At 47.9% G+C, this 23,499-nt stretch overlaps 1 protein-coding gene across 18 annotated transcripts in view; it reads right to left on the bottom strand.

Annotated features, from left to right (window-relative positions):
• OTOF (otoferlin) overlaps positions 1-16,723 on the bottom strand; it is a 202,662-nt gene extending 185,939 nt beyond the window's left edge. For 8 of the 18 annotated variants that reach the window (XM_083493990.1, XM_083493978.1, XM_083493987.1 and 5 more), the window contains exon 1: positions 16,026-16,722. In XM_083493990.1, coding sequence (XP_083350116.1) covers positions 16,026-16,104 — 79 coding nt within the window. In that variant the 5' untranslated portion in view covers positions 16,105-16,722. Of the gene's footprint in view, positions 1-16,025 lie in introns of all 18 variants that reach the window. The other 10 variants (XM_083493981.1, XM_083493988.1, XM_083493982.1 and 7 more) reach the window with 3 other exon arrangements.
• Positions 16,724-23,499: the final 6,776 nt, after the last annotated feature.

Genomic DNA, 23,499 nt, shown 5'->3' on the forward strand with positions numbered 1-23,499 from the left:
AATTGGAGAGTTGGAAGGGACCTCAAAGGTTCTCTAGTCCAGCCCCCTCTGCAATGCCGGAATCTCAGCTAAAGCATCCCTAAAAGACGGGCATCCAGCCTCTGCTGAAACACTTCAAAGGATTGGGGGTCCACCACCTCCAGAGGGAGACCATTCCACATTCTGAGGGTGGATATCATATACAGTGGTACCTCGGTATAAGAACCGTCTGGTTTAAGAACGATTTGGTTTACAAACTCCGTGAAACCAGAAATAGTGTCTTGGTTTGAGAACTTTACCTCGGTCTAAGAACAGAATCCGAACAGTGGAAGGGCACCGGCGGCGGGAGGCCTCATTAGGGAAAGTGTGCCCTGGTTTAGGAACAGTTTTAGTTTAAGAACAGACTTCCGGAACGGATAAAGTTCATAAACCAAGGTACAGTAATACCTCGTGTTACAGACTCTGCAGGTTGTGTTTTTTCGGGTTGTGTTTGGTTTTTTCGGGTTACTTCAGGGTTTCAGCGGTCGCACATGCGCAGAAGCACTAAACTGCAACTCGCACGTGTGCAGACGCATCCCGCACGGATCACGTTCACAACCCGAGCGTCCACTGTACCACTGTGTCATGATGCAGCAGCAAAAAGGGCTAATGCTATTCTAGGCTGCATCAATAGACGTATAGTGTATATTATAGAGAAGTATAGTACAGAGACACAATTTAAGACAGGTATTGACAAGCTGGAAGTCAAGGAGGGCAGGGGGCAGCTGCCCTCCCCCCCAAATCAATAAAAATATATAGCTAACTGAGGTCTCTCCCCCCCCCCCAAACAAAAATCCTGGCTACACCCATGTGTGCAGAGAAGGGTGACTAAAATGATCCAGGGTCTGGAAGCCAAGCCTGATGAGGAACGGTTGAAGGAGCTGGGGATGTTTAGCCCGGAAAAGAGGAGACTGAGAAGAGATAGGAGAGCCGTCTTCAAATATCTCAAGGGCTATCACATGGAAGATGGAAGAAGATTGGTTTCTCCTGCTCTGGAGGGTAGGACTCGAACCCATGGCTTCAAAACAAAAAAATTCCTTCCAGTAGCACCTTAAAGACCAACTAAGTTAGTTCTTGGTATGAGCTTTCGTGTGCAAGCACACTTCTTCAGATACCATGGCTTCAAGTTACAAGGAGATTCCAACTAAACATCAGAAAAAACTTTCTGACAGTAAGAGCTGTTGGATAGTGGAATGGTCTCCCTCAGGCAGTGGCGTAGTGTGGGTTGTCAGCACCCGGGGCAAGGCAAGTAATTTGCGCCCCCTAACCCGTGGATTTGCGCCCCCTGACCCTAACTCCCAGGTGTTGCGCCCGGTGCGGCCGGCCCCCCCTGCACCCCCCACGCTACGCCACTGCCCTCAGGAGGTTGTGGGCTGTCCTTCCTTGGAGGTTTTTAAGCAGAGGTCGGATGACCACCTGTCATGTTTGATCTAGTTGAGGACACTGCATGGCAGGGGCTTGGACTGGATGACCCTTGGGGGTCCCTTCATGCTATGATTCTTTCATTCTGTGATTCTATGATTAATTGGAGTAAGTACCCCAATTGGCAGGCGATAACAAATACAGACGAGCTTTATGCGCTTTCAGTGATAGGGGATAGGATTCCAAATGGCCGCAGTAAATCCAAGAGCAGAAGTCATGGCAGTGAAGATAAAATAAAGTTAAATGATGAACTCAAGACCCCAGGAGGCTCCCTGTCATTTAGCATTAGCAAGTACATCTTCAGCTCATCGTGATTTCTCCAGATGATGTTCTTTCACATTACAACCAGCCGGCAAAAGAATTCAAAAGCTACTTAATGCTGATATGATGAATTGCCCCAGGAAATCAGCTGATATCTCTGGGATTTGCCACCCTTGGACTGTCTTGGCAGAGTGGGATCTCTGCCCTCAGTCCCCGCAGGATCAGACCGAAGGAGCAGCACGTTTCACATCCTGATGCGGCTAACCAGAAGCCGCTAAGAAGTCCACAAACAAAACCTGGAGGCAAGAGCGCTCTTCCATCCTTGCTCCCCAGCGAAGGATAGTTCAAAGATGTGGCAAATGGCCGTGGCTCAGTTGCAGAGTGCTAGTTTCACATAGAGAAGGTTCCTGGTTCAACTCCCAGTGTGGGAATGTTGTGGACGGTAGGAGAGGATATATTAATTAAATATTATCCTTTCTCACTCACACTAGTAAGTTAGTAGCAAAGCACATTCCAAACAATTGAATAAAATACACCTTAAAAACAAGATTAAAGTACAACATTAAAATGCAGCCTCATTTCAGTAGAAACGCAAATCAAAAACTTTTGGGGGATGAAAATGCCAAATCTTCACCAAGGCCAACTATCCAGACTGGTCCTACGTGGGCCAGAAAGAAGCCAGGGAAGTCCCCAAATAGGAGTTCCATCACAAAGGGAGAAAGGAAAGAGGGGAAGGGGATCAAGTTGATTCCAAGCCCAAAGGTTAGGCGGAACAACTCTGTCTTACAGGCCCTGTGGAAAGAAATCTAGTTCTACGATTCTCCCTCTGGCAGACCCCCAAAATAGTGACCCAGTAGGTCAGGGAAGCAACCCATGGCAGCTGGTGCCAAGGCAATAGATTTGGGTTGTGTAAATCTGTGGTGTAGCCTGCAGATGCTGCCTTCTGGCCCCTGCATCCCTCCCGTGTGGCCCTCGCAGCCTTTGCAGAAAATGCACGCAGGGTGGGTGTTTTAAACTCTGCAGGAATGTGACACCCTCAAGGAGCGAGTGAGGAGGCACCCCTGGGAGACAGTCTCCAATTCCCAGACCTGATCGTGACGCACAGACGTCTGTGAACAAATCCCAGAGAAACTGTGAAGCAAGCGAGAGGACCTATAAATAGGTGGATCTCGTGGGGAACGAAGGATATTGAGCAGAGTCAGTTACAGATAGGTAGCCGTGTTGGTCTGCCATAGTCAAAATAAAAAAATTCCTTCCAGTAGCACCTTAAAGACCAACTAAGTTAGTTCTTGGTATGAGCTTTCGTGTGCATGCACACTTCTTCAGATACACTGAAACAGAAGTTGCCAGATCCTTCTATATAGTGAGAAGGTGGGGAGGGGTATTACTCAGAAGGGTGGTGGGAATGGGAGATTGGCAGATAGCTGAGATGAGCCTGTTGACGACTCTTAACGACTGCAATAGGTCTTACAGGAAAAGGCAAGGGGTGAGAAGGTGAAAAATGGCTTAGTCATGTATAATGAGATAAGAATCCAATGTCTTTGTTCAAACCAGGTCTCTCCGTGGTTTTAAGTTTGGTAATGAGTTGCAATTCAGCAGCTTCTCTTTCCAGTCTATTTCTGAAATTCCCTCTGAGTAATACCCCTCCCCACCTTCTCACTATATAGAAGGATCTGGCAACTTCTGTTTCAGTGTATCTGAAGAAGTGTACATGCACACGAAAGCTCATACCAAGAACTAACTTAGTTGGTCTTTAAGGTGCTACTGGAAGGAATTTTTTTATTTTGAGCAGAGTCAGGCCTGGCTGAGCCGGAGAGAGTAAGAGAAGAGCCGGAAAATGGGTGAGAAACAGAAGCCTAGAATTGCAGGGACACCAAGGGTCATCTAGTCCAACCCAGAGGTTGGACAAACACAGCTGGGTCTGGGTTCAACACACACATGGTCAAGGAGCTTTCTCAAATCAAATATCCTTTATTAGGCATAGCAAACCACACATTATCAAACAGACACCGTATACAAATTGTGCAACATAGGAGCTCAACACAACAAGGTTTGTCCTGGTCAGATCTTTAACTCCAGAGGAAATCAATTTGCATATATAATACAACACAACACTACCACATCACCGATCAGTTAAGAACCACGAAATCTCTTTATAATGGCCCAGTCTTTCTACATGGACAACACTCAAAAATTCAGCCACTATCAAAGTAATTTGATCATTCCTGTCCAAAAGCAGGTCCTGTAGCGTTGGTAGCATAGAAATCAGCCTATTGAGTTGTAAGGCCTCTAATAATTGTCTTCTGGCATAAATGCCAAAATCACACGAAAAGAAAATATGCTCCAAAGTACCAGGTTCCTGTTTACTACATTTGCAGAGACGCTCTGCTTCTGGGAGAGCTAAATATCTTCCTCTCACGATCATTGAGGGAAACATATTAAATCTGGCTAACATAAACAGCCTGCACAATTCATGATTCTTCAGATTTGTCATGTATCCCTTTTGAAAATCTTTACACAAAGGGAGATTTAAATAGAGAGGAGATCAAGTGCTGTGCTTTGCAACCTCGAGAGTGGAGAGAATTTTATGGATCAATGGTCTCGTTAGATCATAAAATTCATGTTCAATTGCTGTTTTAGGGGTTGTTTTTAAAAGTCTGGAACAGATTAATCCATTTTGCATTGCTTCCTGTGGGAAAGCACGTCTTGGTTTTGGAACGCTTTGGTTTTGGAACAGACCTCCGGAACAGATGGCGTTTGAGAACGAAGGTAGTATAGCAGCGATGTCCAACCGGTTGGCCACGATTAACAACAAAAAACTCAACAACTCTTGCCTCCCCCCTAAAAAAAGCTTAACAACTGCCAGTAGATCACCGCCAGTGTTTTTAAACTGGGAGTAGATCATAGTCTCTCGGGAGTTGGACGTGCCTGTTGTCTAGTATCAAAATTAAACCACTCCACCCCAAAGAATAGGAATAGAAATCTTTTCCAAAAGAAGCTCATGCCCCCTGGAAGTGGGGAGCACCCTGGAGAGCCCTTGCAGTTCACGAGGTGACCCAGGGAGGGTCTCCTCACAAGCAGGAGGGACAGCAGGACTTTGCTGAGGTTGCTCAGACTCGCCGCCCAACAGCCGATGTGCGGAATAGATGCTCAGCTAGGTATCTTTCAGCCTGCGGTTCTAGGGAAACAGTGCGAGGTGTCTCAACGCTTCCTCTGTCGGCAGCAAACGAAATCTGTAGCTCCAGGCAAGCAGGTACCTCTCTGTGTTTTTTGCAGGTGGATTTCACAGCAAGGAGCTCAGCTCAGCTGGCCTGCAGGCTTCACTTCTCGGCTGAAAACCTTGGCAGGGAGCCGCTTGAGGAAAGGTTGGTTGTAAATTCAGAGGGTTGTGTCTGTCCGTCCATCCCACCCACCGGCCATCCAGCTAGCCAGATCGTGCATGGACACAGCTGCAGCAGAGAGCCCCCACCCCTCCAAACTGCCTCCCTTTCCATGAATTATTCTTGAACCATTCAATGATTTGGGTTGAATTGTTATTAAGATGTTCAGTAAATTCTCTGCAGGCGCAGACCATTCCCCCGACTCAAACTACTTCATGAGAAAATCCCCAAACTCAGTTCCATGGGTGACTCTGGGACATATCTACGCAGTAGCTTAGCTTAAAGTTTTAAGAGTCTATATGCTTATCGCATATAGGCAGTGGGGTAGCGTGGGGGGTGCAGGGGGGCCCGGACGCACTGGGCGCAACATCTGGGGGGGGCGCACTCGCAGCTCTCTGCCCCTACCTGGCTCACTCACTCTCTCTCACTGCAGTGCTGGCTGTGCGAATCCAATCCTAGCTGCTGGGTCGCCGCCCACTGTGGAGGGGGGGGGGTGCCAGGCGTGTGGTGCGGAGAGAGAGTGAGGGACTATCTGGGGGAGGGACAGTGCAGCGGCCGCCCAGCGCAGCGCTGAGCGCGGGAGAGAACCACACCAGACCAGGCAGCAGCAAGAAGAAGCTAGCAGCGGCGGCAGGTTAGGGGTTAGGGGGTGCAAATTACTTGCCTTGCCCCGGGTTAGGGGGTGCAAATTACTTGCCTTGCCCCAGGTTAGGGGGCGCAAATTACTTGCCTTGCCCCGAGTGGTGACAACCCACGCTACGCCGCTGCATGTAGGACCATAAAGAAGGCTGATCGCCGAAGAAAGGGTGCTTTTGAATTATGGTGCTGGAGGAGACTCTTGAGAGTCCCATGGGCTGCAAGAAGATCAAACCTCTCCATTCTGAAGGAAATCAGCCCTGAGTGCTCCCTGGAAGGACAGATCCTGAAGCTGAGGCTCCAAGACTTTGGCCACCTCATGAGAAGAGAAGACTCCCTGGAAAAGACCCTGATGTTGGGAAAGATGGAGGGCACAAGGAGAAGGGGACGACAGAGGACGAGATGGTGGGACAGTGTTCTCGAAGCTACCAGCATGAGTTTGAGCAAACTGGGGGAGGCAGTGGAAGTCAGGAGTGCCTGGCGTGCTCTGGTCCAGGGGGTCACGAAGAGTCGGACACGACTAAACAACTAAACAACAACAACATGCTTATCGCATTTATAAAATTTAAATTTATTGTTGTACATTGTTTTAACTGTTTGTTTTCTTTCTGGGAGTGTACCCCCAAGTGTGTTTTATAAGCTGGTCTCCGACTGTAATCAATTATCTATCTCTCTTCAGTAAATTCATTCATTCATTTATACCCCGCCTCTCACCCCTGATAGGGACTCGAGGCAACTTACAGATAAAACAGGAAAAGCTAAAGACATAGTCGGGGGAATCATTTAAAAGATCATAATAATAACTTCCAGGGGAAGAACATGGCGGATTGAACGTCTTTTGTTGGCAGGCTGCTGACGGAAATAATTACATGGAGATAGATTGTGGTCAGACATAAATCTTAGCTATTGATCAGGAGATTAACCTCTGGTGCTCTGGGAAAAAACTGTTTCTGCATTGGGAAACCGAGAAGCTGTCAGTTTCTGGGGCCCCGGGTGGGGTTAAGTGACTTGTGAGCAGAGGAATCAGAATCTTGCCCAAATGTTTAGTGTTTCTAAGGATGTTTATAAAGGTAAAGGTAAAAGGACCCCTGACCAATAGGTTCAGTGGTGGACGACTCTGGGGTTGCGGCACTCATCTCGCTTTATTGGCCGAGGGAGCCGGCGTACAGCTTCTGGGTCATGTGGCCAGCATAACTAAGCCGCTTCTGGCAAACCAGAGCAGCGCACAGAAACGCCATTTACCTTCCCACCGGAGTGGTACCTATTTATCTACGTGCACTTTGACGTGCTTTTGAACTGCTAGGTTGGCAGGAGCAGGGACCGAGCAACGGGAGCTCACCCCATCGTGGGGATTCGAACCGCCGACCTTCTGATCAGCAAGCCCTAGGCTCTTTGGTTTAACCCACAGTGCCACCTGCGTCCCTAAGGATGTTTTTAGGTGGTGCCAAAAAAAGAAAAACCACAGGGAAGGCACTTGCCTGACATCAATAGGCAGGGAGTTCCACAGGCCAGGTGTTGCAACACTAGAAGATTGAGTCCTCACAAATGTGGAATGAGTATTTCTGTGGCACCTGTAAACAGTGCCAGTTCTGCGCATCAAAGTGGTCAAGTTGGCATTTATGGGATAAGGGGATTTCGCAGGCAAATTGGCTTACCACTCCACCTCCAAGAAATCATTCTCAATATTATAGTGTTTGAAACCATTAATCTCAAGCTCAATAAATATTTATGAAAAAATGTAAGTTGGGTACATAGGCGCAGTATTGATGCAACAGCACAAAGGATAACTGGATCAACCATAGTCCTGAATGAACATGAACATGAACCTATTGCATGTAATTTGGCCATGCCATCCTTTGCTCTTACTATGTAATTACCGCGGAAGAATAGCTTAAGCATTTGGGACAGTCAAAGAACGGGAGATCTATGCCAGTATGAATTATATCATAGCATGTATGTTGAATCAGGGAGGGTTTTTTTGGGGGGGGTGAATATGTTCACAGATATTCCTAAGTCTTATGGTATGGAATACTGTATCCAGTTCTGGGTACTACAATTTGGAAAGGATGTGGACAAGCTGGAAGATGTTCAGAGGAGGGCAACCAAGATGATCAAGGGTCTGGAAACCAAGCCTTATGAGGAACAGTTGAAGGAGTTGGGCATGTTTCGCCGGGAAAAGAGGAGACTGAGAGTTGATATGAGAGGCATCTTCAAATATCTCAAGGGCGGTCACATGTTCATCAATATGTGGATGATAGCTCTACCTCTCTTTCAAATCGGAACCAGTGAAGGCTGTGAAGGTCCTGTGTGAGTGTGTTGAGGCGGTTGGAGGATGGATGGCAGCTAACAGATTGAGGTTGAATCCTGACAAGACAGAAGTACTGTTTTGGGGGGACAGGAGGCGGGCAGGTGTAAAGGACTCCCTGGTCCTGAATGGGGTAACTGTGCCCCTGAAGGACCAGGTGCGCAGCCTGGGAGTCATTTTGGACTCACAGCTGTCCATGGAGGAGCAGGTCAATTCTGTGTCCAGGGCAGCTGTTTATCAGCTCCATCTGGTATGCAGGATGAGACCCTTCTTGCCCGCAGACTGCCTCTCCATAGTAGTGTAGTGCATGCTCTGGTTATCTCCCGCTTGGACTACTGCAATGCGCTCTCCATGGGGCTACCTTTGAAGGTGACCCGGAAACTACAACTAATCCAGAATGCGGCAGCTAAACTGGTGACTGGGAGTGGCTGCCGAGACCACATAACACCGGTCCTGAGAGATCTGCATTGGCTTCCAGTATGTTTCCGAGCACAATTCAAAGTGTTGGTGCTGACCTTTAAAGCCCTAAATGGCCTCGGTCCAGTATATCTGAAGGAGCGTCTCCACCCCCATCGTTCTGTCCGGACACTGAGGTCCAGCACCGAGGGCCTTCTGGCAGTTCCCTCCCTGCGAGAAGCCAAGCTACAGGGAACCAGGCAGAGGGCCTTTTCGGTGGTGGCGCCCGTCCTGTGGAACGCCCTCCCATCAGATGTCAAAGAGAACAACAACTACCAGACTTTTAGAAGACATCTGAAGGCAGCCCTTTTTAGGGAAGCTTTTAATGTTTAACAGACTACTGTATTTTAATACTTTGTTGGAAGCTGCCCAGGGTGGCTAGGGAGACCCAGCCAGATGGGCGGGATATAAATAAATTATTATTATTATTATTATTATTATTATTATTATTATTATTATTTACTGAGTTGAATAGGATCCAAAATGCAGCAGTCTGATTGGTCCACAGGAGCCAGCCAATCCAGCTCCAGGTGGAAGTGAATCCGCAACCTGATTGGCCTACAGGAGAATCCTGGAATTAGCCAATCACGTGTGACCCATTGTGTAAATAATGCATATAAGGCAGACATTCTGGGGGAACTTCCATTCCACCTCCTCACCACTATGAGCTGAATAAAGAGCATGAAATCCACTCTCGACTCCAAGTATATTTCAATTATTATTCTCATGCTCTGGAGGGTAGGACTCGAACCAAAGACTCAAACCAATGGCTTCAAGTTACAAGAAAGGAGATTCCAACTTAACATCAAGAAGAACTTTCTGACAGTGAGAGCTGTTTGGTAGTGGAACGGAAGCTGGTGGGTTCTCCTTCCTTGGAGGTTTTCAAGCAGAGGTTGTAGGGCCACCTGCCAGGATCATAGAATCATAGAGTTGGAAGAGACCACAAGGGCCATCGAGTCCAACCCCCTGCCAAGCAGGAAACACCATCAGAGCACTCCTGACATATGGTTGTCAAGCCTCTGCTTAAAGACCTCCAAAGGAGGAGACTCCACCACACTCCTTGGCAGCAAATTCCACTGTCGAACAGCTCTTACTGTCAGGAAGTTCTTCCTCATGTTTAGGTGGAATCTTCTTTCTTGTAGTTTGGATCCATTGCTCCGTGTCCGCTTCTCTGGAGCAGCAGAAAACAACCTTTCTCCCTCCTCTATGTGACATCCTTTTATATATTTGAACATGGCTATCATAGCACCCCTTAACCTCCTCTTCTCCAGGATCTCTTCTGCATTGCAGGGGGTGGACTAGATGACCCCTGGGATCCCTTCCAGTTCTACAACCCTATGATTGTATTATTCTGTCTGCCCAAGAGAAGGGTTTCCTGCTCAGAGCTGCTAAATTTACAGCCGCTGCACAGAGGCTGAGATTAGAAGCATGTTTGAAGCGCCAGCGAAAGTCACATAAATTGAATTTCACTCTTATCTCTGCAGCTTCCTTGTACGGCGTTATTTAACTTCTTCTGAAATTACTCCGCTGTCTCCTTTTAATCAGAGTTCTATAGCAGCCCTGCTGGTTATACGTGATTTCATTTTATTATGTGCAAAACAGAGGCACGCAGGGAGAGAGCTCCTAGATTTTTCACTATTTCCGGGTCGGATTCAGTCACATGCCAGCCAATTCAGGATGCAGAACTAAATTGCTTTTGGCACACTTGCAAAGCAGACTTGCTGGTCTTTTTTTAATATAAGGGGTGCGATGTGGAGATGAACTGGTCAGTGTGGGACTTGAATCAGTGTCATTTAAGGTCCCCTCACTTCCTCCCAAAGGAGCCCAGGACGCCAAACAAAAAAGGCAATGTAACTTTAAAAATAAAATTTTAAAAAACAGGGGTCCTCAAACTTCTTAAACAGGGCACCAGTTCACTCTTCTTCAAGCACTGTTGGGGGCTAGACTATAGTTTGGGGAGAGGGGAAATGAACGAATTCCCATACACACTGCACATATTTCCCCCCCCCCCATTATTTATTTTTGGGGGCCTAAATCCCACACTGTTGTCTTTGTCCATGGAGTTTTGACAAACCTAGACAGCATCTTAAAAAGCAGAGACATCACCTTCCCGACAAAGGTCCCTATAGTCAAAGCTCTGGTTTTCCCAGTAGTGATGTATGGAAGTGAGAGCTGGACCATAAAGAAGGCTGATCGCCAAAGAATGGATGCTTTTGAATTCTGGTGTTGGAGGAGACTCTTGAGAGTCCCATTGACTGCAAGAAGATCAAACCTCTCCATTCTGAAGGAAATCAGCCCTGAGTGCTCACTGGAAGGACAGATCCTGAAGCTGAGGCTCCAAGACTTTGGCCACCTCATGAGAAGAGAAGACTCCCTGGAAAAGACCCTGATGCTGGGAAAGATGGAGGGCACAAGGAGAAGGGGACGACAGAGGATGAGATGGTGGGACAGTGTTCCCGAAGCTACCAGCATGAGTTTGACCAAACTGGGGGAGGCAGTGGAAGACAGGAGGGCCCTGCGTGCTCTGGTCCAGGGGGTCATGAAGAGTCGGACACGACTAAACGACTAAACAACAACAAAATCCATTGAAGTTGAAAAGTGTCCCTGAATTCATTGAAAAAATCTGGTAACCTTACCTTAGCTGGAGTGAAAATGCACTTCAGAATATGCCTCTCTTTCACTTTGTATGCCCTGTTCAGAGTCACAAGTGGCGCATTCTGGGCTGCAGCCCTAGGCACATTTCCGCAGGGGATTGGTTGATTGATTGATTGATTGATTGATTGATTGATTGATTGATTTGGTACCCTGTAATCCCTGCATGGCTCATGCACAGTCAGAGTAAAACAGTCCCTAACCCACAGACTTCCTGCCAACCTAGCAGTTCAAAAGCACGTCAAAGTGCAAGTAGATAAATAGGTACTGCTCTGGCGGGAAGGTAAACTGTGTTTCCGTGCGTTGCTCTGGTTCGCCAGAAGCGGCTTAGCCATGCTGGCCACATGACCCGGAAGCTGTACGCCAGCTCCCTCGGCCAATAAAGGGAGATGAGCGCCGCAACCCCAGAGTCGTCCGCAACTGGACCTAATGGTCAGGGGTCCCTTTATCTTTACAACATTCCTAGAGTGGACATGGAAGGGGAAACCAGTGTTCTGAGAGGCCAGCCTTGCCCACTTCCCTTGCTGGGTTTCCAGAGGTGGGAATTACTTTCAAATTTATTCTTATGCTGCAAACAGCACAGCAGCTCAAGCTGTTTGGTGCTGATGGGGGTGTGGACTCAAGGGCATCCTGATCAAATTTGCAGATGACACCAAACTGGGAGGGGTGGCTAACACCCCAGAGGACAGGGTCACACTTCAAAACGACCATGACAGATTAGAGAACTGGGCCAAAACAAACAAGATGAACCATACAGGGAGAAATGTAAAGTATTGCACTTGGGCAAAAAAAATGAGAGGCACAAATACAAGATGGGGGACACCTGGCTTGAGAGCAGTACATGTGAAAAGGATCTAGGAGTCTTGGTTGACCACAAACTTGACATGAGCCAACAGTGTGACGCGGCAGCTAAAAAAGCCAATGCAATTCTGGGCTGCATCAATAGGAGTATAGCATCTAGATCAAGGGAAGTAATAGTGCCACTGTATTCTGCTCTGGTCAGACCTCACCTGGAGTACTGTGTCCAGAACTTCCTGACAGTAAGAGCTGTTTGACAGTGGAATTTGCTGCCAAGGAGTGTGGTGGAGTCTCCTACTTTGGAGGTCTTTAAGCAGAGGCTTGACAACCATATGTCAGGAGTGCTCTGATGGTGTTTCCTGCTTGGCAGGGGGTTGGACTCGATGGCCCTTGTGGTCTCTTCCAACTCTATTATTCTATGATTCTATGATTCTATGATTCTATGAAAGCTAATATTGGAGCTCAGCATGAGCTGCTAAGTGCCCAGTCCGAATCTCACGCCACCGCAAAGTCAGTCTTGCCTGCCCTCAGAACCATCCCTACAGTATGAGGTTGTTGTTAATAATAATAATAATAATAATAATAATAATAATAATACCCCCCCATCTGGCTGGGTTTCCCCAGCCACTCTGGGCAGCTTCCAACAAAGTATTAAAAACACAATAAAACACCAAACATTAAAAATTTCCCTAAACAGGGCTGCCTTCAGATGTCATCTAAACGTCAGATAGCTGTTTTTTCCCCTGACATCTGATGGGAGGGCATTCCACAGGGCGGGCGTCACAAGACTGCTGGCCTTCCTCACAGGTGAGGATTGCCGATGCAATGGCTGCAGAATTAAAAGCTCAAATTATCGCTCCGTGCAGTGGATGCCTGGAGCACCCTGCCAGAGTAGGCGATGTGTTTGGAACATGTGTGCATGCCATCGGATGCAACAGCTGCGTGGTGAAATCTACACACATTCATGCACAAAGGTTGTGTTAGAGGAGAGTCACAAGAAAGGGGCAGAGCGGAGGCTGTGCCTGCAGAGAGTCCGAGGTTCTGTGTATTGCACCTCCCCAGGTAAGTCTGGGCTCTGAACTTTGGGCTGGAGTTGGAAAAAAGGGACAAGGTGCCTTTTCCTTCTAGTTCTCTTAGTGTCTAGATTTAAGCACTGGGGAGCAGGGATGCCTCATAAAAGCAGAGAAGCAAAGAATAATAGACTCTCAGAGCTGGGTCCAAGTTTCTGGCCCCATATTTATTGAGAATTGCTGACGGTCCTCAGGAAGCCCAAATAATATACTTATTAAACGACGAAGATACAAGTAGATCCCTTGCAGTCGCTAGATACCTGATTAATGTTTTATTTCAAAAGAGGAGAAATGGATCACTGTATGTCTCTGACAGCTTAGCTAAACTTAAGAACCATCAATAAGTGCCAGAACTAAGACGCATACCCCCCAAAATCTGATGGATCTGAATGGCGGTTTACATAGAGGGAGCTTATTGTGTATAGTGTTTACTTAACTGAAGTAAAATTGGTTCTATATGGGTGTTTTAACTTGGAACTGTTTAAATTGTATTGTCTATGGATAAATTCTGATGTATTGTTTTCGATATGGGCCAATGGCCGCAATAAATCTATCTATCTATCTATCTATCTATCTATCTATCTATCTATCTATCTCAGAGCTGGAAGGGACCCTGAAGGACATCTAGCCCAACCCCCTACAATCTCTGGGATCTCAACTAAAGCATCCAAGACAGATGACAATCCAACCTCTGCCGAAAAACCTCCAAGGAAAGACAGTCCGCAACCTCCCAAGGGAGTCCGTTCCACTGTCTTACAGCTCTTACGTCAGAAAGTTTTTCCCCGTATGTTTAGTCGGAATCTCCTTCCTTGTAACGTGAAGCCATGAGTTCGAGTCCTACCCTCCAGAGCATCTTGCTCCATCTTCCATGCGAGAGCCTTTGAGATATTTGAAGATGGCTCTCATATCTCCTCTCAGTCTCCTCTTTTCCAGGCTAAATATACCCAGCTCCTTCAACCGTATCTCACAGCACTTAGTTTCCAGACCCTTGATCACCTTGGCTGCCCTCACCTGCACAACTTCCAACTTGTCAACATCCTTCTTAAATTGTGTCTCACCAGTCTGGGCTCTGCTATTTATTTCTTTGCTTACTTAAAACATTTTTAATGTTTTAAGTAAGCAAAGAACACCAATGAAGATAGCATTGAAAACAACATTAAAACCCCTGCAAAAATACAAAAAGCAGCACCACGATCAACACAAAACACTGGTTTTATTGCATTGATCTCCCACAACTGATCTCCTCTCCAAAGAGTCCTCGGTTCACCCCTCTCCTCAGTTAATCTGTACAACGACCCTGAAAGGTAGGGTAAGAGGCTGCGACTGTCATCCCGCGAGCTTCAAGACTGAGTGGGAATTTGAACCCAGGTCTCCCAGGTCGTGGTCCAGTGCTCTAACCACTACACCACACTGACTCTTCGCTGGGCCCAAGAGGCTGGCTGGAACAAACGGCGTTGCTTATTGACTGCAGAAATAAGGGAAGTGATCAGTGGAGTTTCACTAGATCTGGAGAGACTGTAGGAAAAAGGCCGGATTTCGGAGGCTACTAGGGGAAGGTGCATAAGTTCAGTGGTTGGAGCAGCAGCTCTGAATGCACAAAGATTCAGTCCTCATCTCTGGTTAGGGCAGGGGTCAGCAAACTTTTTCAGCAAGGGGCCGGTTCACTGTCCCTCAGACAGTGGGGCCGGACTATATTTGGGGGTGGGGGGAATGAACGAATTCCTATGCCCCACAAATAACCCAGAGATGCATTTTAAATAAAAGCACTGAATCTACTCATGTAAAAACACCAGGCAGGCCCCACAAATAACCCAGAGATGCAGCTTAAATAAAAGGACACATTCTACTCATGTAAAAACACGCTGATTCCCAGACCGTCCGTGGGCCGGATTGAGAAGGCGATTGGGCCAGATCCGGCCCCCGGGCCTTAGTTTGCCTACCCATGGGTTAGGGCTGGGAAAAGATCCCAACTTGAAACCTTGGAGACTTTCACTGTTGCCAGCCAGTGCAGAAAAGGAGACAGAGCGACGGTCTGACTCAGTATCAAATCGCTTCCTTCCTCTGTTCCTTGCTTGCTGCTTTCTTCGTGAAAGCAGTTTCGGCGGAAGAATCTGAAGCCAGGCAGAGGGGCAGGGCACTCCTGTGTCACCTTCTCCCGCCCCGCCCCCCCAGTTGTGGTACAGGATGCGACCCTGACCTGTCTGCTCCACAAGGACCAAGCTGGCTCTTTCAGCAACTGCGACTTCCTCCATGTGGGGAGAGCCAGTGTATTGGTGAGGGTGTCGGATTAGGACCTGGGGAAGAAGTGGGTTCGAATCCCATTTGGCTCATAGAGCTCACGGAGTATCACCTGGGGCTGGCCACTCACTCTCAGCCTAACCCACCTGACAGGGATGTTGTGGAGATTAAATGAGGAATGCAAGCCACCTCGAACTCCACGGAGGAAAAGGTGCGGCAGCAACAGAATAAATACGTAATAAATAAGAGCTTTTGCAAAGGGTCTCGCAAGAATCTGGAACAAGTCTTCCCTCCTCCATCTGTCTCAATTTATATAAGCCACTTGGGCAACATGACTACCATGCGATAGCTCAGTCGGTAGAGGATGAGACTTGGGGTCAGGGGTTCAAGCCCCACATTGGGCAAACAAATTCCTGCTTTGCAGGGGGTTGGAATAGATGACTCTGGGGGTCCCTGCCAACTGTGCAATTCTATGATTCTTTGGGAGGCCACACAGCCACGACTAACTGGAGCCACCAGAATCCTCCCCTTTAAAAAAAGAAAATCAACTCCAGCCAACTTTGGCATGCGCAAAATGATGGCGTGAGCCCCCCCAGTTTCTCAGGTTGGAGCTGCCCCGGCGGCAGACAGGTGAGCGAGCCCCTCTCACCTGGGCCCTGTCCTTGCTCCTGCAGCCCCAAAGCGACTCCCCTGCGGAGAACTTTTTGCTGCCATCAGAGGACCCCCGACCCTGTGCCTGCAGCCCAGCGCCCCCTACGTACCAGCCGCCGTCCCCACATGCGGACATACCTCTGAAAGCTACTTTGGCAATCCTGTCTCCTTTGCCCCGCAGGTCAGTGACCGACTTCAGGTGCACCACCAAAGCCATGTTGCCGGTGGGGATGCTGAGGCAGCCCAGTAGCTACGACAGACTGGCAGGGTTGGACAGTGGCGGCGGTGGTCTTGATCCTGGGGGCTCAGAGCTCTGCCATCCTCTGCTGGTCTCTGCCGGGCCAGTCAGGGCGCATCTCCTCCGCCGTCGGCGTCTCCTCCCTCCCTGGACCAGGAGGAGCGGCGACCCGGAGCCGTGTGACGGTTCAGCTGCTTCTCAAAGCGCTGCAAGCCGCTCGCTTGCCTCAATTATTCAGGAGCTGTCGCAGAAAAGTACCGCTTGGCTTTCTCTCTCTCTCTCTCTCTCTGGGCACAACCCTCCGGCTGGTATCCTGGCTCACCGGCAAAGCTCTCCTCTGCCCTGGGCCCCCCCGCCGCCACCCCCTCCTCCCTCCTCCATCCTTTGCTACTGCAGCAGCAGCAGCAGCAGCCGCGCTCCTTCGCAGCCTCTCCAGCCGCGCGCAACTTGGCGGATGGCTCAGGGATAACGGAGGAGCATCTTCTCCACGCTGCCTTCATCCAGAGGCGGCTGGAGCTACAGCTGGCTGCGGTTAACCGCTTAGCTGCTGCACCCTACGAAGAAGGGGGGGAGAAGGGGGTTGTCTGGTCCAGCTACTGCTGCTCTGGAGATTTCGGGAATGGGGCGCATCTCTTACAGGTCAGCTCCTTCAGGCTGCAGCACACACAACTAGCTGGCGCGTCGGAGGGAGGAGGGTCCCCAAATTCTGAGGCTGAGCCCTGCTTGCCGTATCGGGGTCCCCCCCTTCAAAGCACAGGGGATTCGGCGCTGCTGGTTTCATTTCTGTAGGCGCCTGGGTCGGTGGGGAATGATGACTTGCTCTTATGGAGCCCTGCGGAATGATCAGGTCCACCCTGGTTTCGCAGCAATGCTTCGAGCGATCCCACAAGCAGGGCTTAAGTTTCTGATATATGTCCTTGCATTTAAATCCCACCTTTCGCCCAATGAGCTCAAGGCGGTATATATGCCCCCCCCTCCTCATTTAATCTTCACAACACCCCTGCGAAGTAGGCTGGGCTGAGAGGCAGTGACTTACACCCGCGCCTTTGATTTATTGGATTTGATTGACATCCTATGCCCTTTTAAAATGTGGGTGTGTTTTTTTGGGGGGGGGGTATTTAAGTTTTTTTTTAAAAAAAATCTTTATTTTGTGGTTTTATATTTCGGATTTTTCTGTGAACTGCCCTGAGACCTCTGGGTATAGGGCGGCATATACAGTGGTACCTCGGGTTAAGTACTTAATTCGTTCCAGAGGTCCGTACTTAACCTGAAACTGTTCTTAACCTGAAGCACTACTTTAGCTAATGGGGCCTCCTGCTGCCGCCGCGCCGCCGGAGCACGATTTCTGTTCTCATCCTGAAGCAAAGTTCTTAACCCGAAGCACTATTTCTGGGTTAGCGGAGCCTGTAACCTGAAGCGTCTGTAACCCGAAGCGTATGTAACCTGAGGTACCACTGTAAATTCAACAACAACACGCACACAAGGTCACCCAGTGAGAGCTTCATGGCCAAACGGGATTGCCACCCTGCTCTCTCCCAGGTCATAATCTAACCACTACACCACACTGACTTCTTCCAAGAGCTTCGTAGATGAACCTCAACCGGCAGGAGCAGTCTACCCTTGAGAGCCGCCTGCTCGGAACCAGTAGCAGAGAGGGGAGGCTGCTGTCTTCCTGCCTTGCTTGGGGGATTCCCAGAGGTGATCATTGTTGCCTGTTATTTCCATAGCCATTTTCAATACGTAATCAGAGTTTTCTATTCATTTTCTCCTTCGCCTTTGCAACCGCCCTGCAATGTAAGTTGGGCAGAGGGACGGTGACCACAGGCGATTTCTGTAGGACTGAACTGTCGAAATCCCCTTTTAAAGACATCCAACGTAGGGGCCATCATATTCTTATGTTCTTAACTTGGTAGTTTGAGTAATCTAAATTGGTTGCATGTTATAGGCTGGTGTGCATTAATGCTTCTCCCAAGCACATAGAACCGTGGAACTGTAGAGTCATCTAGTCCAGCCCTGCAGTGCAGGAATCGCTAGTAAAGATCCCTGTCCAAAATTATTATTATTGTTGTTGTTGTTGTTTATATCCTGCCCATCTGACCGGGTTTCCCCAGCCACTCTGGGCAGCTCCTAGCAGCATATTAAAAGCACAATAAAACATCAAACATTAAAAGCTTCCCTAAACAGGGCTGCCTTCAGATGTCTTCTAAAAGTCAGTTGTTTATTTCCTTGACATCTGATGGGAGGGCCTTCCACAGGGAGGGCGCCACCACTGAGAAGGCCCTCTGCCTGGATCCCTGTAACCTCACTTCTCGCAGGGAGGGAACCGCCAGAAGGCCCTCGGAGCTGGACCTCAGTGTCCTAGCAGAACGATGGAGGTGGAGACGCTCCTTCAGGTCTACTTGGCTGAGGCTGTTTAGAGCTTTTCGCTTAATTAGATGACCTTTTGAGTTTGTGCAGGTAGCAAACAAATGTTAGAGGTGCCCCCACACTTTTCATGCGCCTCGTTGCAGAGGATGACTCAATGCGCCTCCGCTCCAGAGAGCACCTTTTGGAGCTAGCCCTAAATGCTTCTTCATTTTAATGAGGCCGTTCTTCAGCTGGTGGGCCTGGTGACAGATAGGCGAAGGAGCAAGCAGCCTTGGCAGCCAGGAGAATTGTCTCCCTGCTGGGCTGGAGAGGCAATGAGGTGAGGTGGAGCAGCTGGCAGGGGGAGCGAGTGAGGATTATAAGAAAAATATTCTCCCTCTCTCTTCCCTGAGGGCGTTTCAGATACACCGCAAATAATATCGATTAGCAGGTCTGCTGCTTGGGAGAATTTGGGAGGTTGAGTAATCCAGACTGGTTAGAGGATGATGTGGATTAATGCTTCTGTCAGGCACATCACCGAGTGATTCCTGGTGCTCATTCAAAGCTCCATGTGGTCCAGTCAGGTCTGGCATCCAAACAGGCTCAGCGTCTTGCTTCTCACATAGAATCCTAGAATCCTAGAGTTGGAAGAGACCACAAGGGCCATCGAGTCCAACCCCCTGCCAAGCCGGAAACACCATCAGAGCACTCCTGACATATGGTTGTCAAGCCTCTGCTTAAAGACCTCCAAAGTAGGAGACTCCACCACACTCCTTGGCAGCAAATTCCACTGTCAAACAGCTCTTACTGTCAGGAAGTTCTTCCTAATGTTTAGGTGGAATCTTCTTTCTTGTAGTTTGGATCCATTGCTCTGTGTCGGCTTCTCTGGAGCAGCAGAAAACAACCTTTCTCCCTCCTCTATGTGACATCCTTTTATATATTTGAACATGGCTATCATATCACCCCTTAACCTCCTCTTCTCCAGGCTAAGGATAGGATGGCTAGAAGTTTCTCCCCCTCACCCCCAAAACATAAAAGCTTATTTCCAGTAATAATAATTTATATATTACAGTCAAAGACCATAACATAACATAACACAATAAAAACAGCATTCATAAAGATAAAATATACAATCGGAGCAGATTGCAGCAATAGCTCATGAGTTAAAATTGAGATATAAACATGTTGTTGTTGTTGTTTAGTCGTTTAGTCGTGTCCGACTCTTCGTGACCCCATGGAGCAGAGCACGCCAGGCACTTCTGTCTTCCACTGCCTCCCGCAGTTTAGTCACCTGTACAGCTGAGATTTGGGCTACCATAAGAAATTGACCCTGAGGCACCCCAAAGGGCAACTTCAGCATTTTCCCAGTAAGCTATTTTATTCTAGAGGGTGATCTGTGCCTACAAATCTGGGCGCAGAATCTCACTACCAGCTATGTCGTTTTATGATCTTTGCCTAAGAGGAGGGAATTAAGTTTAGACTTGTCTGAAAGATCGGCGAGCCTCTTCAGCAAAGGATCAACGGTGTCTCTATGAATCTCAACATAAACAGGACATCTAAAAATATATGTTTGAGGCTTCCTATTTCCCCTAATGGGCAGGTGCAAAGTCTCTGTGTGTACGGGACCCAGTATCTGCACCCTTATTTCCATTATCTGATGGCTCCCATAAGCTAGGGATGTGCTGGAAATCTTTTTTTTTTTTTAAAAAAATGATATTTATTAAAATTTTACAGACAATAAAAAGTTACAGAATTAAAAAGAAAAAATAAAGGAAAAAAATAACAATAATAAAAGAAAAAAGATACAAAAATACAAAAATACAAAGACAAAATACATGAAAAGTAAAAAACAATTAAAAACAAATCAATATTTTCATGTCTTATTTTTCATTTACTTGTTTCCTGACCTCCTCACACCTCCCTTTTTTGTATTCCAGTTCACGTGGTTAATTCAGCAAATCCCTTCCCTCTTTGTTTTTATCTTAATTCTATATCTTAACATATTATAACTTCGTATTTTCATCTAGTTATCAATCCATTTTTACATATTCTTTTTAACCTTATTGCTAAAGCCGTTTCATTTCAATCCAACATCATTTTAACATTCATTAATTTTACAATATTTCTGCAAATAGTCTTTAAATTTCTTCCAATCTTCTTCCACCGACTCTTCTCCCTGGTCTCGGATTCTGCCAGACATTTCCGCCAGTTCCATGTAGTCTATCATGGGGATGTGCTGGAAATCAATGGGGGCACTGCACCTCACATATAATGTCATGCTCTGCAACATCTTGAGTCCCCAAACTGAGTTGTGAGTCTTCCTGCCTGTGCTCACGTGTGAGTCACGTGACCTGGGAGAGATTAAGGAGCTGAGAAGATGTGCTTTTTTTCAGGGCTGTGCTCATGTAGGGCCCTAAGACACATGTTTTGGGGCACTGTTCGCGATCGCGGTTTTGAAAAGGTGCATTTTCAGGTAGGGTAGAATTATCCTGGAGAAGAGAAGACATGAGACCTCTCCTGAAATATCTGAAGGGCTGCCCCACGGAAGATGGAGCCAGCTTGTTTTCTGCTGCTCTGGAAGGTAGGAGCCAAACTGATGGATTCAAAGGACAAGACAGGAGATGTCAACTGAACATCTGGAAGGACTTTCTGACAGTGTTTGACAGCGGAATGGTCTCCCTTGGAAGGTGGTGGACTCTCCTTCCTTGGTGGTTCTGAAGGAGAGGTTGGATGGACACCTGTCAGGGATACATGAGCTGAGATTCTGTCACTGCAAAGGGGTTGGACTTAATGATCTTTGGAGTTCATCCCAACTTCTATGGTTCTATGTGCCTGAGAGAAGCATCAATGCACATCATCTTATAACATGTAACCAATTTAGATTACTCAAACCATCTAGGTTGGTCGCCATCAATGCATAATAATAATAATAAAATAATAATAATAATAATAACAACAACAACAATAACAATAATAACAATAATAATAATAATTTATTATTTATACCCCACCCATCTGGCTGGGTTTCCCCAGCCACTCTGGGTGGCTTCCAACAAAGTATTAAAATACAGTAGTCTGTTAAACATTAAAAGCTTCCCTAAACAGGGCTGCCTTCAGATGTCTTTTGAAAGTCAGATAGCTTTTTTCCTCTTTGACATCTGGTGGGAAGGCCACCACCGAGAAGGCCCTCTGCCTGGTTCCCTGTAACTTGGCTTCTCGCAGGGAGGGAACTACCAGAAGGCCCTTGGAGCTGGACCTCAGCGTCTGGGCAGAACGATGGGGGTGGAGACGCTCCTTCAGCTATACTGGGCCGAGACCGTTTAGGGCTTTAAAGGTCAGCACCAACACTTTGAATTGTGCTCGGAAACGTACTGGGAGCCAGTGTAGGTCTTTCAAGACTGGTGTTATGTGGTCTTGGCGGCCGCTCCCAGTCACCAGTCTAGCTGCCGCATTCTGGATTAATTGCAGTTTCTGGGTCACCTTCAAAGGTAGCCCCACATAGAATGCATTGCATTAGTCCAAGCGGGAGATAACCAGAGCATGCACCACTCTGGTGTGACGGTCCGCCGGCAGGGAGGGTCTCATCCTGCATACCAGATGGAGCTGGTAAACAGCTGCCCTGGACACAGAATTGACCTGTGCCTCCATGGACAGCTGTGAGTCCAGAATGACTCCCAGGCTGCACACCTGGTCCTTCAGGGGCACAGTTGCCCCATTCAGGGGTACAGTGCTCTGTACAAAATTTGGAACTGATTTAGGACTCCCTATGCATCCTTTCCATTCCTGATGCAAAAAAAGCGCTATATGATTTGAAACTCAAAAATCTGAAGGGAATATTCCAAAGAAATGGGTTTCGGAAGGCTCTGAAGCTGCAACTGTTTTTAGCATGTGTGAACAATGAGCTGCAGGGGGGGTTTCCCCCCCCCCCCACTTGCTTCCCCCCTGATAATTTAGCAGCTTAGGGTGGGTGAGCGTGTGGGAAGGGTGTTGCATTCTCATTCAGTGTCAGAAATCACCTCCCACCTCTGCTCAGGCAGGCTGCTGAATGCCTGCGATTTGCAAAACACGACTGTGTGCGCGAGAGAGTTGTGAAAGGAGAAGCATTGCAATGCTCTTCGCGGCGGGTTATCTGGACAAAGCATCCCTCTCACTTGGCACTGGAGCGCCAGTCGTTCTTCTAATGTCTCCTCCTAACAGTGACCAGCAGGTATCTTTCTGCAGCGGCTCCGGCAGAGACGGCGACGGAGAATGTTTTCTCAATTCATAGCTGGCTAGAAATTAGCACCTGCCACGATAAGAGCAAACCGTGTTCGGTTTCCATTAGGATCCCACTGGCAGCCTGGAGACCTCGGAGAGCAAAAGCTGGGAAGTAATTTCACAGTCTAAATAAGAATACACAGAGAAGGGTTAATCCTTTCTAAACACCAGAAAGGCTGGAGCGTCCTGAAAATGGCATCATTCTGTAATGAGCATCCCAATCTTCCAGTGGGTGAGAATTTTCAGGCATTGAAGCCTTATAACTGTTGTTCGGTTTCCTTTTGGGAGAGGCAGCTGGAGGCTCGTTGCATTTTCTAATATTTCAGAACATAAGGCTGGATCAGGCCATGGCCCATCTGTGGGATGTAACAATAAGAAGTTTACTCACATTCAGTTCACAGTTGGATCCCTGAAGGCAGGCTTTAGCTTACAGTTACAGAAGAGCAGTAAGGGTGGCCCTGTGGTTTAAACTACTGAGCCTCTTGGGCTTGCTGATCAGAAGGTCGGCGATTCGAATCCCCGGGACGGGGTGAGCTCCCGTTACTCGGTCTCTGCTCCTGCCAACCTAGCAGTTCAAAAGCACGTCAAAGTGCAAGTAGATAAATAGGTACCACTCAGGCGGGAAGGTAAACAGCGTTTCCGTGCGCGGCTCTGGTTCACCAGAAGCGGCTTAGTCATGCTGGCCACATGACCCCGAAGCTGTACGCCGGCTCCCTCGGCCAATAAAGCGAGATGAGCGCCGCAACCCCAGAGTCACCTTTGACCTGACTT

Source organism: Podarcis liolepis, assembly GCF_965112155.1.
Source record: "Podarcis liolepis genome assembly, chromosome: 3".
Lineage (NCBI taxonomy): Eukaryota > Metazoa > Chordata > Lepidosauria > Squamata > Lacertidae > Podarcis > Podarcis liolepis.